At 41.9% G+C, this 15,347-nt stretch overlaps 1 protein-coding gene across 3 annotated transcripts in view; it reads right to left on the reverse strand.

The window, feature by feature from the left end:
- Positions 1–15,131, reverse strand: part of LOC139382039 (growth hormone-inducible transmembrane protein-like) — a 35,275-nt gene extending 20,144 nt beyond the window's left edge. Inside the window, exons 1-4 of one of the 3 annotated variants that reach the window (XM_071125976.1) lie at positions 15,030–15,131; positions 11,060–11,203; positions 3,313–3,415; positions 3,014–3,125 (exon numbers count right to left, since the gene is read on the reverse strand). In XM_071125976.1, coding sequence (XP_070982077.1) covers positions 3,014–3,125; positions 3,313–3,415; positions 11,060–11,203; positions 15,030–15,131 — 461 coding nt within the window. Of the gene's footprint in view, positions 1–3,013; positions 3,126–3,312; positions 3,416–11,059; positions 11,244–15,029 lie in introns of all 3 variants that reach the window. The other 2 variants (XM_071125977.1, XM_071125978.1) reach the window with 2 other exon arrangements.
- Between the last annotated feature and the right edge of the window lie 216 nt (positions 15,132–15,347).

The following is a 15,347-nucleotide window of genomic DNA, read 5'->3' on the forward strand; positions in this document are numbered from 1 at the left end:
AACACTAGTACAACACACACACACACTACCATGGGACAACACTAGTACAACACACACTACCATGGGACAACACTAGTACAACACACACACACACTACCATGGGATAATACCAGTACAACACACACACACTACCATGGGACAACACTAGTACAACACACACACTACCATGGGATAACACCAGTACAACACACACTACCATGGGACAACACTAGTACAACACACACAACCATGGGACAACACTAGTACAACACACACACCCATGGGACAACACTAGTACAACACACACACTACCATGGGACAACACCAGTACAACACCACACACACACTACCATGGGACAACACTAGTACAACACCACACACACACTACCATGGGACAACACCAGTACAACACCACACACACACTACCATGGGACAACACCAGTACAACACCACACACACACTACCATGGGACAACACTAGTACAACACCACGGGACAACACCAGTACAACACACACTACCATGGGACAACACCAGTACAACACACACTACTAGTACAACACACACTACTAGTACAACACACACACTACCATGGGACAACACCAGTACAACACACACTACTAGTACAACACACACACTACCATGGGACAACACTAGTACAACACACACACACTACCATGGGACAACACTAGTACAACACACACACACTACCATGGGACAACACTAGTACAACACACACACTACCATGGGATAACACCAGTACAACACACACTACCATGGGACAACACTAGTACAACACACACTAACATGGGACAACACTAGTACAACACACACTACCATGGGACAACACTAGTACAACACACACTACCATGGGACAACACTAGTACAACACACACACTACCATGGGACAACACTAGTACAACACACACACTACCATGGGACAACACCAGTACAACACCACACACTACCATGGGACAACACTAGTACAACACCACACACACACTACCATGGGACAACACCAGTACAACACCACACACACACTACCATGGGACAACACCAGTACAAAACCACACACACACTACCATGGGACAACACCAGTACAACACCACACACACACTACCATGGGACAACACTAGTACAACACACACACACACACACTACCATGGGATAATACCAGTACAACACACACACACTACCATGGGACAACACTAGTACAACACAAACTACCATGGGACAACACTAGTACAACACACACCACCATGGGACAACACTAGTACAACACACACTACCATGGGACAACACAAGTACAACACACACTACCATGGGATAATACCCATACAACACACACTACCATGGGACAACACCAGTACAACACACACTACCATGGGACAACACTAGTACAACACACACTACCATGGGATAATACCCATACAACACACACTACCATGGGACAACACCAGTACAACACACACTACCATGGGACAACACTAGTACAACACACACTACCATGGGATAATACCAGTACAACACACACACACTACCATGGGACAACACCAGTACAACACACACTACCATGGGATAATACCAGTACAACACACACTACCATGGGATAATACCAGTACAACACACACTACCATGGGATAATACCAGTACAACACACACACTACCATGGGACAACACTAGTACAACACACACTACCATGGGACAACACTAGTACAACACACACACTACCATGGGACAACACTAGTACAACACACACACTACCATGGGACAACACCAGTACAACACCACACACACACTACCATGGGACAACACCAGTACAACACCACACACACACTACCATGGGACAACACTAGTACCACACACACACTACCATGGGACAACACCAGTACAACACCACACACACACTACCATGGGACAACACTAGTACAACACCACACACACACTACCATGGGACAACACCAGTACAACACACACACACTACCATGGGACAACACTAGTACAACACACACTACCATGGGACAACACTAGTACAACACACACACACACTACCATGGGATAATACCAGTACAACACACACACACTACCATGGGACAACACTAGTACAACACAAACTACCATGGGACAACACTAGTACAACACACACTACCATGGGATAATACCCATACAACACACACTACCATGGGACAACACCAGTACAACACACACTACCATGGGATAATACCAGTACAACACACACACACTACCATGGGACAACACCAGTACAACACACACTACCATGGGACAACACCAGTACAACACACACTACCAAGGGACAACACCAGTACAACACACACTACCATGGGACAACACTAGTACAACACACACACACTACCATGGGACAACACTAGTACAACACACACACACTACCATGGGACAACACTAGTACAACACACACACACTACCATGGGACAACACTAGTACAACACACACACACTACCATGGGACAACACTAGTACAACACACACACACTACCATGGGACAACACTAGTACAACACACACACACTACCATGGGATAACACCAGTACAACACACACACACTACCATGGGACAACACTAGTACAACACACACACTACCATGGGATAACACCAGTACAACACACACACACTACCATGGGACAACACTAGTACAACACACACACACTACCATGGGACAACACTAGTACAACACACACTACCATGGGACAACACTAGTACAACACACTACCATGGGACAACACTAGTACAACACACACTACCATGGGACAACACTAGTACAACACACACACTACCATGGGACAACACTAGTACAACACACACACTACCATGGGACAACACTAGTACAACACACACACTACCATGGGACAACACACACTACCATGGGACAACACTAGTACAACACAAACACTACCATGGGACAACACACACTACCATGGGACACTACTAGTACAACACACACACTACCATGGGACACTACTAGTACAACACACACTACCAATGGAAGCATTAGCACTTACACTGCCCTCTCGATGGCACCGATCTCATTGGACATGCCTAGTCCGTAGTAGCACAGAGCTCCCAGGCCTACAGCAGCCCCTCCAGCCAGGAACATCCTGCCCATGTTATCCACTGCAAGGGAATACAGAGCACATTTACACCAGTTAAAACCTGCTGCTGACCGGCACAAGGCACTGACTTCATGATGTAACTGTGAGGGGTGTGAGACGGGCCACTGTTTACATGACAGGTCCATCCTGCCCCCCTTGTGTTACGAGGTGACATTTTTAAAGATGGTTTAGTAAGTCAATATATTCACTTCTGATGGCCGTATCAGTTGCTGGTTCGAAAGCTGCCTGTTGGAGCTGGTCCTTGGCCGTTTTCCCACGACGGAAACCAAATCTGGATTTGGTGGAATAGCCCTGATGAAAGAGGAAAATAAAAGGTTAATATTACACAGAATCAGTTAATATTACGGCATGTAGAAAATTAAAATTATTTATATATTTTTTTAATCGCCATAAAAATGTGTCAGTTTAAGCTGGAGATGTACAGGCTCTCTGTTTATCCATGTATGAAGTTGTTATTCAATGTGTTTCTATGGGCTAATAGCAATAAGGCTCGATTCAATGTTTCATCTAATATTTTATATATATATATATAATTTTTTTATATCTTAAGGGTCCTAAAACTCAAGTAGCTAAATGATCCTTGGTATGACCATGTTAAAACTACTCCATATGTTAGCTTAGTAGACCCCCCCCCCACCCCCGTAATGCATTCACTATTGTCTAAAACCGATCCATTGATCATCATCATCATCATCATCATCTGTACTGGCATGTCAAGCAAAGAGGCACTGATTTTGAAGGCAGGCCTTGAAATACATCCACAGGTACACCTCCAATTGACGTCAATTAGCAGCTTCTAAAGCCATGTTTAAAGGCACAGTCAGCTTAGCGTATGTAAACTTCTGACCCACTGGAGTTGTGATACAGTGAATTATAAGTGAAATAATCTGTCTGTAAACAATTGTTGGAAAAATGACTTGTGTCATGCACAAAGTAGATGTCCTAACCGACTTGCCAAAACTATAGTTTGTTAAGAGTAAATTTGTGGAGTGGTTGAAAAATGAGTTGTTTGATGACTCCAACCTACAGTGGGGGAAAACAATTATTTGATAGAGATGTAATCCATTGCTGCTATCTAGGAGTGGGACACTAATCTAGGAGTGGGACACTAATCTAGGAGTGGGACACTAATCTAGGAGTGGGACACTAATCTAGGAGTGGGACACTATTCTAGGAGTGGGACACTAATCTAGGAGTGGGACACTAATCTAGGAGTGGGACACTAATCTAGGAGTGGGACACTAATCTAGGAGTGGGACACTAATCTAGGAGTGGGACACTAATCTAGGAGTGGGACACTAATCTAGGAGTGGGACACTAATGCTTATAAGAAATTCCAGCACAACCCCCGACGAGCCGTCAAACAGGCGGCGCTTCAACACAGGACTAAGATCGAATCCTACTACGCCGGCTCTGATGCTCGTCGGATGTGGCAGAGTTAGCAATCTATCACAGATGACAAAAGGAAACCCAGCGGCGAGCTGCCCAGTGACGCAAGCCTACCGGACAAGCTAAAAACCTTCTATGCTTGCTTCGAGGCAAGCAACACTGAATCATGCATGAGAGTACAAGCTGTTCGGACTGTGTGATCATGCTCTACGTAGCTGATGTGAGACCTTTAAACAGGTTAACATTCAGATTACCAGGACTCGTACTCAGAGCTAGCGCTGACCAGCTGGCAAGTGTTTTCACTGACATTTTCAACCTCTCCCTGACCCAGTCTGTAATACCAACATGTTTCAAGCAGACCACCAAAGTCCCTGTGCCCAAGAATGCCAAGTTAACCTGTCTAAATGACTATCATCCTGTAGCCATGAAATACTTTGAAAGGTTGGTAATGGTTCACATCAACACCATTATTCCAGACACCCTGGACCCACTTCAATTTGCATACCACCCCAACAAAACCACAGCTGACACAATCTCTACTGCACTTCACACTGCCCTCTTCCACCTGGACAAAAGGAACACCTATGTAAGAATACTGTTCATTGACTATAGCCAAGCTTTCAACACCATAGTACCCTCCATGCTCATCACTAAACTAAGGACCCTGGGAGTGAACACCTTTTTCTGCAACTGGATCCTGGACTTCATAACTGGCCACCCCCAGGTGGTGAGGGTAGGCAACAACACATCCCTCAAACTGACACTCAAGATGGGGGCCCCTCAGGGGTGCGTGCTTAGTCCCCCTCCTGTACTCCCTGTTCACCCACGACTGCGTGGCTACGCATAGCTCCAACACCATCATTAAGTTTGTTCAGCCTCCCGAGGGGGAGCTGAGAAGACTTGGCACGGGCCCTCAGATTCTCAAGTTCTACAGCTACACCATTGAGAGCATATTGACTGGCTGCATCTCCGCTTGGTATGGCAACTGCTTGGCATCCGACCGCAAAGTTCTACAGAGGGAAGTGCGTACAGCCCAGTACATCACTGGGGCCGAGATCCACACCATCCAGGACCTCTATACCAGGTGGTGTCAGAGGAAGGACCTAAAAATTGTCAAAGACTCCAGCCACCCAAGTCATACTGTTCTCTCTGCTACCACACGGCAAGCGGTACCAGCGTACGAAGTCTGTAACCAATAGGATCCTAAACAGTTTATACTCCCAAGCCATAAGACTGGTAAATAATTAACCAATAGCTACCAGGACTACCTGCATTGACCCTTTTTGCACAAACTATTTTGACTCATCACATCAGCTGCTGTTACTGTTTATTATCTATCCTGTTGCCTAGTCACTTTATCCCTACTTATATGTACATATCTACCTCGTAACCCTGCACATGGACTCGGTACTGGTATCACGTGTATATAGACAAGTTATCAATCCTAGTATTACTATTTTTATTTTCCTCTCTGCATTGTTGGGAAGGGCCCATGAGTAATTGGTAGTCTACACAAAGCATGTGACAAATTACATTTGATTTAAAGACCCTGAGACATGACATGCTAAAGACCCTGAAACATGACATGCTAAAGACCCTGAAACATGACATGCTAAAGACCCTGAAACATGACATGCTAAAGACCCTGAAACATGACATGTTAAAGACCCTGAGACATGCTAGCTGAAAACATGACATGCTAAAGACCCTGAGACATGCTAGCTGAAACATGACATGCTAAAGACCCTGAGACATGTCAGCTGAAAACATGACATGCTAAAGACCCTGAGACATGCCATCTGAAACATGACATGCTAAAGACCCTGAGACATGCCAGCTGAAACATGACATACTAAAGACCCTGAGACATGCCAGCTGAAACATGACATGCTAAAGACCCTGAAACATGACATAGTAAAGACCATGAAACATGACATGCTAAAGACCCTGAGGCATGCCAGCTGAAACATGACATTCTAAAACATGACATGCTAAAGACCCTGAGACATGCCAGCTGAAACATTACATACTAAAGACCCTGAGACATGCCAGCTGAAACATGACATACTAAAGACCCTGAGACATGCCAGCTGAAACATGAAATGCTAAAGACCCTGAGACATGCCAGCTGAAACATGACATACTAAAGACCCTGAGACATGCCAGCTGAAACATGAAATGCTAAAGACCCTGAGACATGCCAGCTGAAACATGACATGCTAAAGACCCTGAGACATGCCAGCTGAAACATGACATGCTAAAGACCCTGAGACATGCCAGCTGAAACATGACATGCTAAAGACCCTGAGACATGCCAGTTGAAACATGACATACTAAAGACCCTGAGACATGCCAGCTGAAACATGACATACTAAAGACCCTGAGACATGCCAGCTGAAACATGACATGCTAAAGACCCTGAGACATGCCAGCTGAAACATGAAATGCTAAAGACCCTGAGACATGCCAGCTGAAACATGACATGCTAAAGACCCTGAGACATGCCAGTTGAAACATGACATACTAAAGACCCTGAGACATGCCAGCTGAGACATGACATACTAAAGACCCTGAGACATGCTAAAGACCCTGAGACATGACATGCTAAAGACCCTGAGACATGCCAGCTGAAACATAAAATGCTAAAGACCCTGAGACATGCCAGCTGAAACATGACATACTAAAGACCCTGAGACATGCCAGCTGAAACATGACATGCTAAAGACCCTGAGACATGCCAGCTGAAACATGACATGCTAAAGACCCTGAGGCAAAGAAGGGGGCATTGGAGGGTGCCAACACGTGACCGAGACAATACCAGAGAAAATATGAAAAACACACACACACCTCCAAAACAAGCTACACATATCCAAATATTTGCCGCCTTAGGGGACTTACATATCCAAATATTTGCCGCCTTAGGAGAGATTCAAGCTCTCATTGAGCCTGTGCCAGCATTGTGACTGCATGGAAATGTATGTGAAGTAGCTATAGAAACAGTCACGCTTTGGGGCCAAAACATTTGGACTTGGAGAAGTCGGTAACCAAGGAGTAAATCAGCAGCATAACAGGGCAGGGAGCCACCAGCTACAGAGAGACTGGTCTCTCTTCATCTCCCCCTCTCAGAAAAAACTCAGATATATAGCAACTACATACAGACAAGAGTTGGTCTGTATGGCTCAATCAATTCCAACCATGTGTCTTCTTGTAGTGTAATTAATTAATCTAGTGTTGATTATTAACTTTGTTATCTTATGACTTATTTCTCTATTTTATGTCTATCTGTACTACTGGTAAGGACAAAACAAAGAAAACCAAGCCAAGCATCCCACAGTGATTCTCCCTAAATTCCCTTTCCCCTCGGTGTCTCACTCACTCAACTGTGTTTCCAACCACTCCCTGTAAACACCCGTGCATACACAAGCTCCCGTTAGACCTACAGAAATAAACGCCTATAGAAACTAGTCTAACTGATTCTACATCTGCGTTGCTTGCTGTTTGGGGTTTTAGGCTGGGTTTCTGTATAGCACTTTGTGACATATTTATATATTTTGCTCCTTTGCACCCCCATTATTTTTATCTCTACTTTGCACATTCTTCCATTGCAAATCTACCATTCCAGTGTTTTACTTGCTATATTGTATTTACTTTGCCACCATGGCCTTCTTCTTTTTGCCTTTACCTCCCTTTATCTCACCTCATTTGCTCACATCGTATATAGACTTGTTTCTACTGTATTATTGACTGTATGTTTTGTTTTACTCCATGTGTAACTCTGTGTCGTTGTATGTGTCGAACTGCTTTGCTTTATCTTGGCCAGGTCGCAATTGTAAATGAGAACTTATTCTCAACTGGCCTACCTGGTTAAATAAAGTGAAGGTGAAATAAAAAATTAAAAAATCTGCTGATGTAAAACATTTTAAAATGTTACATAGAATTTATCCTGTGAAACATGTTCTGGAAAGATTCAAGTTGACTATTAACGTGATTTCTGTGGAATGGAGAAGGAGACCATTTTGCGTTTGTTTTTTGCCTGTATTTATAGTAGAATGTTTTGGATTGACATACAGAATGTTGTTACCCAAAAAAATAGGACCGGTTGTCCTATATAATGGTTTTGATATAATGGTTTATTTCAGAAATTCTGATATAGATAAAGATGTAGTATATTTAATTCAACTGCAAAATAATACTAGGTACATTTCATATTCACAAATGCAAATGGTCTAATTCAAAACCTAACTTTTTTCACTTCATAAATGAATTTAAACAATATGGCACTACTTTACCTACAATGAATAACAAAAAGGCAATTCAAACTTGTTGTATTATTAATGAATATGATTTGTTTGTTTACGATTCCTGGCGATGTAAATAGTTTGTATGTTGTATGCTTGTTTGCTTGTGACTATTCCTCTTTTGTTTGTTGATTATGTTAATACAGTTTATTTAGATTTGATTTCAAATACATTTGATCGATACACAAGCTAAATACCTTGCCAAACGCCGACATCTTATTCACAAAACTCAAACTGGACTTGTTGACTGAAGTTTAGGAATATCTATTTCCAACAACGACCTGCAGGTTGGTAATAACTGCGTCCAGTCTATTTTCCTCATTAGGCTACTTTGTGGTTGTCACTAGTTACCACAGCCACAAAGTCAAAATTGGCTAATAGGCTATATAGTAAAAATGCATTATTATTTTTTTAAGTGCTTTTGGTCTTCGTTAGGGTTAGACATAAGGTTAGCAGTGCGGTTATGGTCTAGGGTTAGGTTTAAAATCGGATTTTAATCAAGATTAAATTGTAGAAATAGGCGGGGTTTATGACTTTGTGGCTGTGGTAACTAGTGATGAACCTACTTTGTGAACTGTTAGTGTCCCCCCCCCCTGGCTTTACGTTTTGGATTTAACTGACCTGGAAGACCTTGTGTGTTTCATTTAGGGAATAACTGATACTGAACAATTGATTGGGAGTCCAATAGGGCGGCACACAATCGGCCCAGCGTTGTCCGGGTTTGGCCGTCATTGTAAATAAGAATTTGTTCTTAGCTGACTTTCCTAGTTAAATAAAGGTTAAATAAAATAAATACAAAAGGTGTGGTGCCCAGTTGGAACCAAATCCCACAGTGCGTAGGTAACAGGATTAACAGGATTGATTAGCAGGCTTATAGCCTAGGCCAGTGGTAAACATAGGCAGGTTTCACACTGAAAATATGCTAGAACATTACATTCATAAAAAGCCTATTTTAAACCAGAATCATTAAGCCTAGGCCTACTCACCAAACAGATGTCGTAGCCGTAATTCATCCCCATGCAGCGCTCAATGTGGAATTGCTAATCCACTTAGAAAAGTTCCAAAGTGCAGGCGGAATAAACTACATTGAACTGCTGTATATTGAAAATAATTGTGTTTTGTAACCCTGATTTTTTAAATTTTTTAATCTACTTACCAAATTGAGCCCCGTTTCAAATTCTCTTCTATTTTATTCTGTAACATTACAATGTTTTTTTTTTTTACAATAAAATAGGTGTCTTGACTGATAAGGCCTCGGGAAATAAGAGCATACTGTCTGCTAAATTAACAAAACAAGGCTATTCCATTGCACAGCCATAGGCTTCTACAAGCAAGCGCCACTTATGACATCACTGCCTTATTGAATAGTGTTCCACAATACAATTTCATCAAATCACATTTATTTGTCACATAAACATGGTTAGCAGATGTTAATGCGAGTGTAGCGAAATGCTTGTGCTTCTAGTTCCGACAATGCAGTAATAACCAACGAGTAATCTAACCTAACAATTCCAAAACTACTACCTTATACACACAAGTGTAAAGGGATAAAGAATATGTACATAAAGATATATGAATGAGTGATGGTACAGAATGGCATAGGCAAGATGCAGTAGATGGTATCGAGTACAGTATATACATATGAGATGAGTAATGTAGGGTATGTAAACAAAGTGGCATAGTTTAAAGTGGCTAGTGATACATGTATTACATAAAGATGCAGTAGATGATTTAGAGTACAGTATATACATATGAGATGAATAATGTAGGGTATGTAAACATTATATTAAGTAGCATTGTTTAAAGTGACTAGTGATATATTTTACATCAATTCCCATTATTAAAGTGGCTGGAGTTGAGTCAGTGTGTTGGCAGCAGCCACTCAATATTAGTGGTGGCTGTTTAACAGTCTGATGGCCTTGAGATAGAAGCTGTTTTTCAGTCTCTCGGTCCCTGCTTTGACGCACCTGAATGTCAACCAGTTGATATTACGGTTTCAATAAATTAAACAAAAGGTACTTGTCTTTTATTGTTTAAGTATGAGGCTATTTAACAATTAGGATGTTATCTGTACTGGTTATGATCATTAAAGGCATTTTTTAAAAAACTGTTGGCATATAGATAAATGTGCACATATTTTTTCCCCCAGTAGAGGCATTGTGTTCTATAAATGTCTTACTTTATTTTAGTAAAAATGTGAGTGTTGGAACAGTCCAACAATGTCAAAAGCCCATCCCTGATGTGTTACCTGGTGGCGCTTGAGGAGGGGCGGGCAGCTCTTCAGGGTGGAGCTCCTCAGGGCTGGAGAGCCCTGGGTGAACACAGGACGCAGCCCGGACACAGGGAGACTGCGCAGGCATGCTAGCCTCACCAACATGGTCATGATGAAGCTCTGGAATTACAGCTCTGAAAACAGTCCCGATTTCTATCAACTGAAGCATGAGGTAAGCAGAGAGGAAACGGGTCTACAACAGATCCACGTTTTGAAACATTCCTTTAGATATGCCGTCTCAAATTCCCCGTCATAATGACCAACTGTCCTGCCCATCGGCACAGTAAGTGGATTGAATTGTATTTAAGATTCTGGCTTCCCACTGGCTGTTTTCGTGCAACCCAATAGGGAGCAACACTTGTCTATGTAAATACAAACGTGTGGCTAAAAGCAGCTAACTTTAGCTCACCAGCCTGAAAACCAAATGTTGAATTGCATTGATTTCTACGTCGGGCATTAATGAGCGTTTGGATCAGGAAAGTTTCCTCTCACGACCTCAGCAAGCCAGAATGTCAAATACATCATATATTTTAACTTTATTTCCTTTTTTATGAATATAATACAATATCTCTACAGGAAAGTATAATTAAAGTCAACTTTTCAAAGCGCTGGTAGTGAGTTAACATTTCTATCATATGAAGCATGAGCGCAAGATGAAAATACAGGCAGGAGAAGCATGGATACTTAAATACAGGCAGGAGAAGCATGGATACTTAAATACAGGCAGGAGAAGCATGGATACTTAAATACAGGCAGGAGAAGCACGGATACTTAAATACAGGCAGGAGAAGCACGGATACTTAAATACAGGCAGGAGAAGCACGGATACTTAAATACAGGCAGGAGAAGCACGGATACTTAAATACAGGCAGGAGAAGCATGGATACTTAAATACAGACAGAAGAAGCATGGATACTTGTAAATAGGGGCAGGAGAAGCATGGATACTGAAATACGAACAGGAGAAGCATGGATACTTAAATACAGGCAGGAGAAGCATGGATACTTGAAAATAGGGGCAGGAGAAGCATGGATACTTGAAAATAGGGGCAGGAGAAGCATGGATACTTGAAAATAGGGGCAGGAGAAGCATGGATACTTAAATAGAGGCAGGAGAAGCATTGATACTTAAATAGAGGCAGGAGAAGCATTGATACTTAAATAGAGGCAGGAGAAGCATTGATACTTAAATAGAGGCAGGAGAAGCATTGATACTTAAATAGAGGCAGGAGAAGCATTGATACTTAAATAGAGGCAGGAGAAGCACGGATACTTAAATACAGGCAGGAGAAGCATGGATACTTAAATACAGACAGGAGAAGCACGGATACTTAAATACAGACAGGAGAAGCATGGATACTTAAATACAGACAGGAGAAGCATGGCTACTTGTAAATAGGGGCAGGAGAAGCATGGATACTTGAAAATAGGGGCAGGAGAAGCATGGATACTTGTAAATAGGGGCAGGAGAAGCATGGATACTTGAAAATAGAGGCAGGAGAAGCATGGATACTTGAAAATAGAGGCAGGAGAAGCATGGATACTTGTAAATAGAGGCAGGAGAAGCATGGATACTTGTAAATAGAGGCAGGAGAAGCATGGATACTTGTAAATAGAGGCAGGAGAAGCATGGATACTTGTAAATAGAGGCAGGGGAAGCATGGATACTTGTAAATAGAGGCAGGGGAAGCATGGATACTTGTAAATAGAGGCAGGAGAAGCATGGATACTTGTAAATAGAGGCAGGAGAAGCATGGATACTTGTAAATAGAGGCAGGAGAAGCATGGATACTTGTAGCAACGTCGCAAGACTTCCGGGAACACTTGCGAAACAAACCAAGCAGACCAGGTTGGGGTTTGAGAAGTCAACGAGAGAAGTGAACAAATCTTCCTTAGTTGTTAACTTTCTCAATCTAAAAAAGGCACAATGTCTTCAGTAGTTGAACATGTCATTACTTCAACCTCGTGAAAGTGACAAAGTGACACGTTTTCATTTTCTTCTAAATCAACTTTAAATCGAAGCAGTGCCTTTGATTTGACGGCCTACACATCCTCAGTTTGACACAAGCCGATGACGTTTCTGTGTATGAGCTAATCAACGTCGCCACGATCTGGGATTTCTATTGGAGAAGCAGTCTCTGCCTGTCTCTATACTGTAGGTCTTTGCTTGCAGAGTTCGTCCACGTGAATACATGTTTCTGCCCATGCTTCAGGTGATAGAAATATTAACTCCATACCAGCGCTCTGAAAAGTTTGTAATTAAATATATTGTCTCACATTCCAACCTGCAAAAGGAGAAACCGAACAGGTAAAGTAAGTTAAAATATAATTGTATTCAACATTCTGGCTTGTAGAGCTTGTGAGAAGAAATTTTACAGACAAATATATGCCAATAATCTTAGACTGTGAACCAGAGGTATCACCACAGATAGAACAATGAGCCAGATATTTTAAAGGATGTATAAATATGAAGCATCCGGTTGGCGTTTCCACTCACTACCAAATATGGTGATGAGGATGGCCAGCATCCAGTTGGCGTTTCCACTCACTACCAAATATGGTGATGAGAGGATGGCCAGCATCCAGTTGGCGTTTCCACTCACTACCAAATATGGTGATGAGAGGATGGCCAGCATCCAGTTGGCGTTTCCACTCACTACCAAATATGGTGATGAGAGGATGGCCAGCATCCAGTTGGCGTTTCCACTCACTACCAAATATGGTGATGAGAGGATGCCCAGTGGCCGGAATTTTCTCATCTCCATACAGTTCATTTCCAAAACTATGATTCATTTACTCCCATTGGAAACAACATTTTCTGGTCTATCTTGGGTTAGTTATAAAAAAAATATATTTGCTATCACAGTCATTGTCAGGCAACAAGCTCGTTTTCTATAATGAACAAAATATAATCAACATGTAGTGTGACTCCCATGTTTCATGAGCGGAAATGTTGATTAAACAGCATGATCATTACACAGGCTCACCTTGTGCTGGGGACAAAAGGCCTCTCTAAAAGGTGTGGTTTTGTCACACAACACAATGCCACAGATGTCTCAAGTTGAGGGAGCGCGCAATTGGCATGCTGACTGCAGGAATGTCCACAAGATCTGTTGCCAGAGAATGTAATGTTCATTTCTCTACCATAAACCGCATCCAAAATCGTTTTACAGAATTTGGCAGTAGTCCAACCGGCCTCAAAATGACTACATGTAACCACGCCAGCCCAGGACCTCCACATCCGGCTTCTTCACCTGCATGGATCATCTGAGACCAGCCACCCAAACAGCTGAAGAAACTGAGGAGTATGTCTGTCTGTAATAATGCCCTTTTTTGTGGAAAAACTCGTTCTGATTGGCTGGGCCTGGCATGTCCACTAATGGCTGTGCACCTGCCCAGAAACTTGAACTCATTAGATTAGGGCATAATGAATTTATTTCAATTGACTGATTTCCTTATAAGAACTGTAACTCCGTAAAATCTTTTAATTATTGCTTTTATATTTTTGTTCAGTATACAAAGGCGAGTGATAAACATAGCTAGCTTACACGCTGATCATTCTGGTTTTCATAACACAGTATGTTAGCTAACATTAGCTAACTACAGAATCGCAAAGCTTGGAAAAGTTTAATTAAATAACGAGGATCATGAACACAAAAGTACCATAACTATCTTTCATAGTCATAAAAAATATATATTTAATTGAATTTGGCAGAGAATGTTTCTTGCTTTGTAACCATTGCGTAAGTGATTTAACTTAGCAGCTTGCTCGCTATAGTAAGTAGCTAGTCGCTGTTGTGAATCATATCGAGTTGACAAGTTAGTAACGCATTCAAGGAGGAAACGAGGTTACAAATATATACATTGATAGAGCATGTCAACAATAAAACACAGTAATCCTACTTACAATGTTTAAAAGACAAGTCAAATCGCTATATATTACATACCAAGCGTGTAGCTAGATTTCTGTTCACCTTCCTTGAGATAAGTGCGCACTTCACCGACGTAATATGACGCAATTTCGTGAACGTTCTGACAGATGTCGTCATAATCAAGGGACGAATTTCAGTGAAATTATGTGACTTGTAGTTCTTAGGTCGATTTTTTTTTCTTTCTAGAGATTCTAAAGACGTGTAAAATGAATTCCAACAGGTGGCGGCACATCTTCATCCACCAAAAAGTGCTGCAACCTTTGCAAGTCAACTTTTTAGGATAGCATATCTGTCAGTTTCAACTTGCTTATGACTCTTTGGAAATATATATAT

This window comes from Oncorhynchus clarkii, chromosome 23 (assembly GCF_045791955.1).
Source record: "Oncorhynchus clarkii lewisi isolate Uvic-CL-2024 chromosome 23, UVic_Ocla_1.0, whole genome shotgun sequence".
NCBI lineage: Eukaryota > Metazoa > Chordata > Actinopteri > Salmoniformes > Salmonidae > Oncorhynchus > Oncorhynchus clarkii.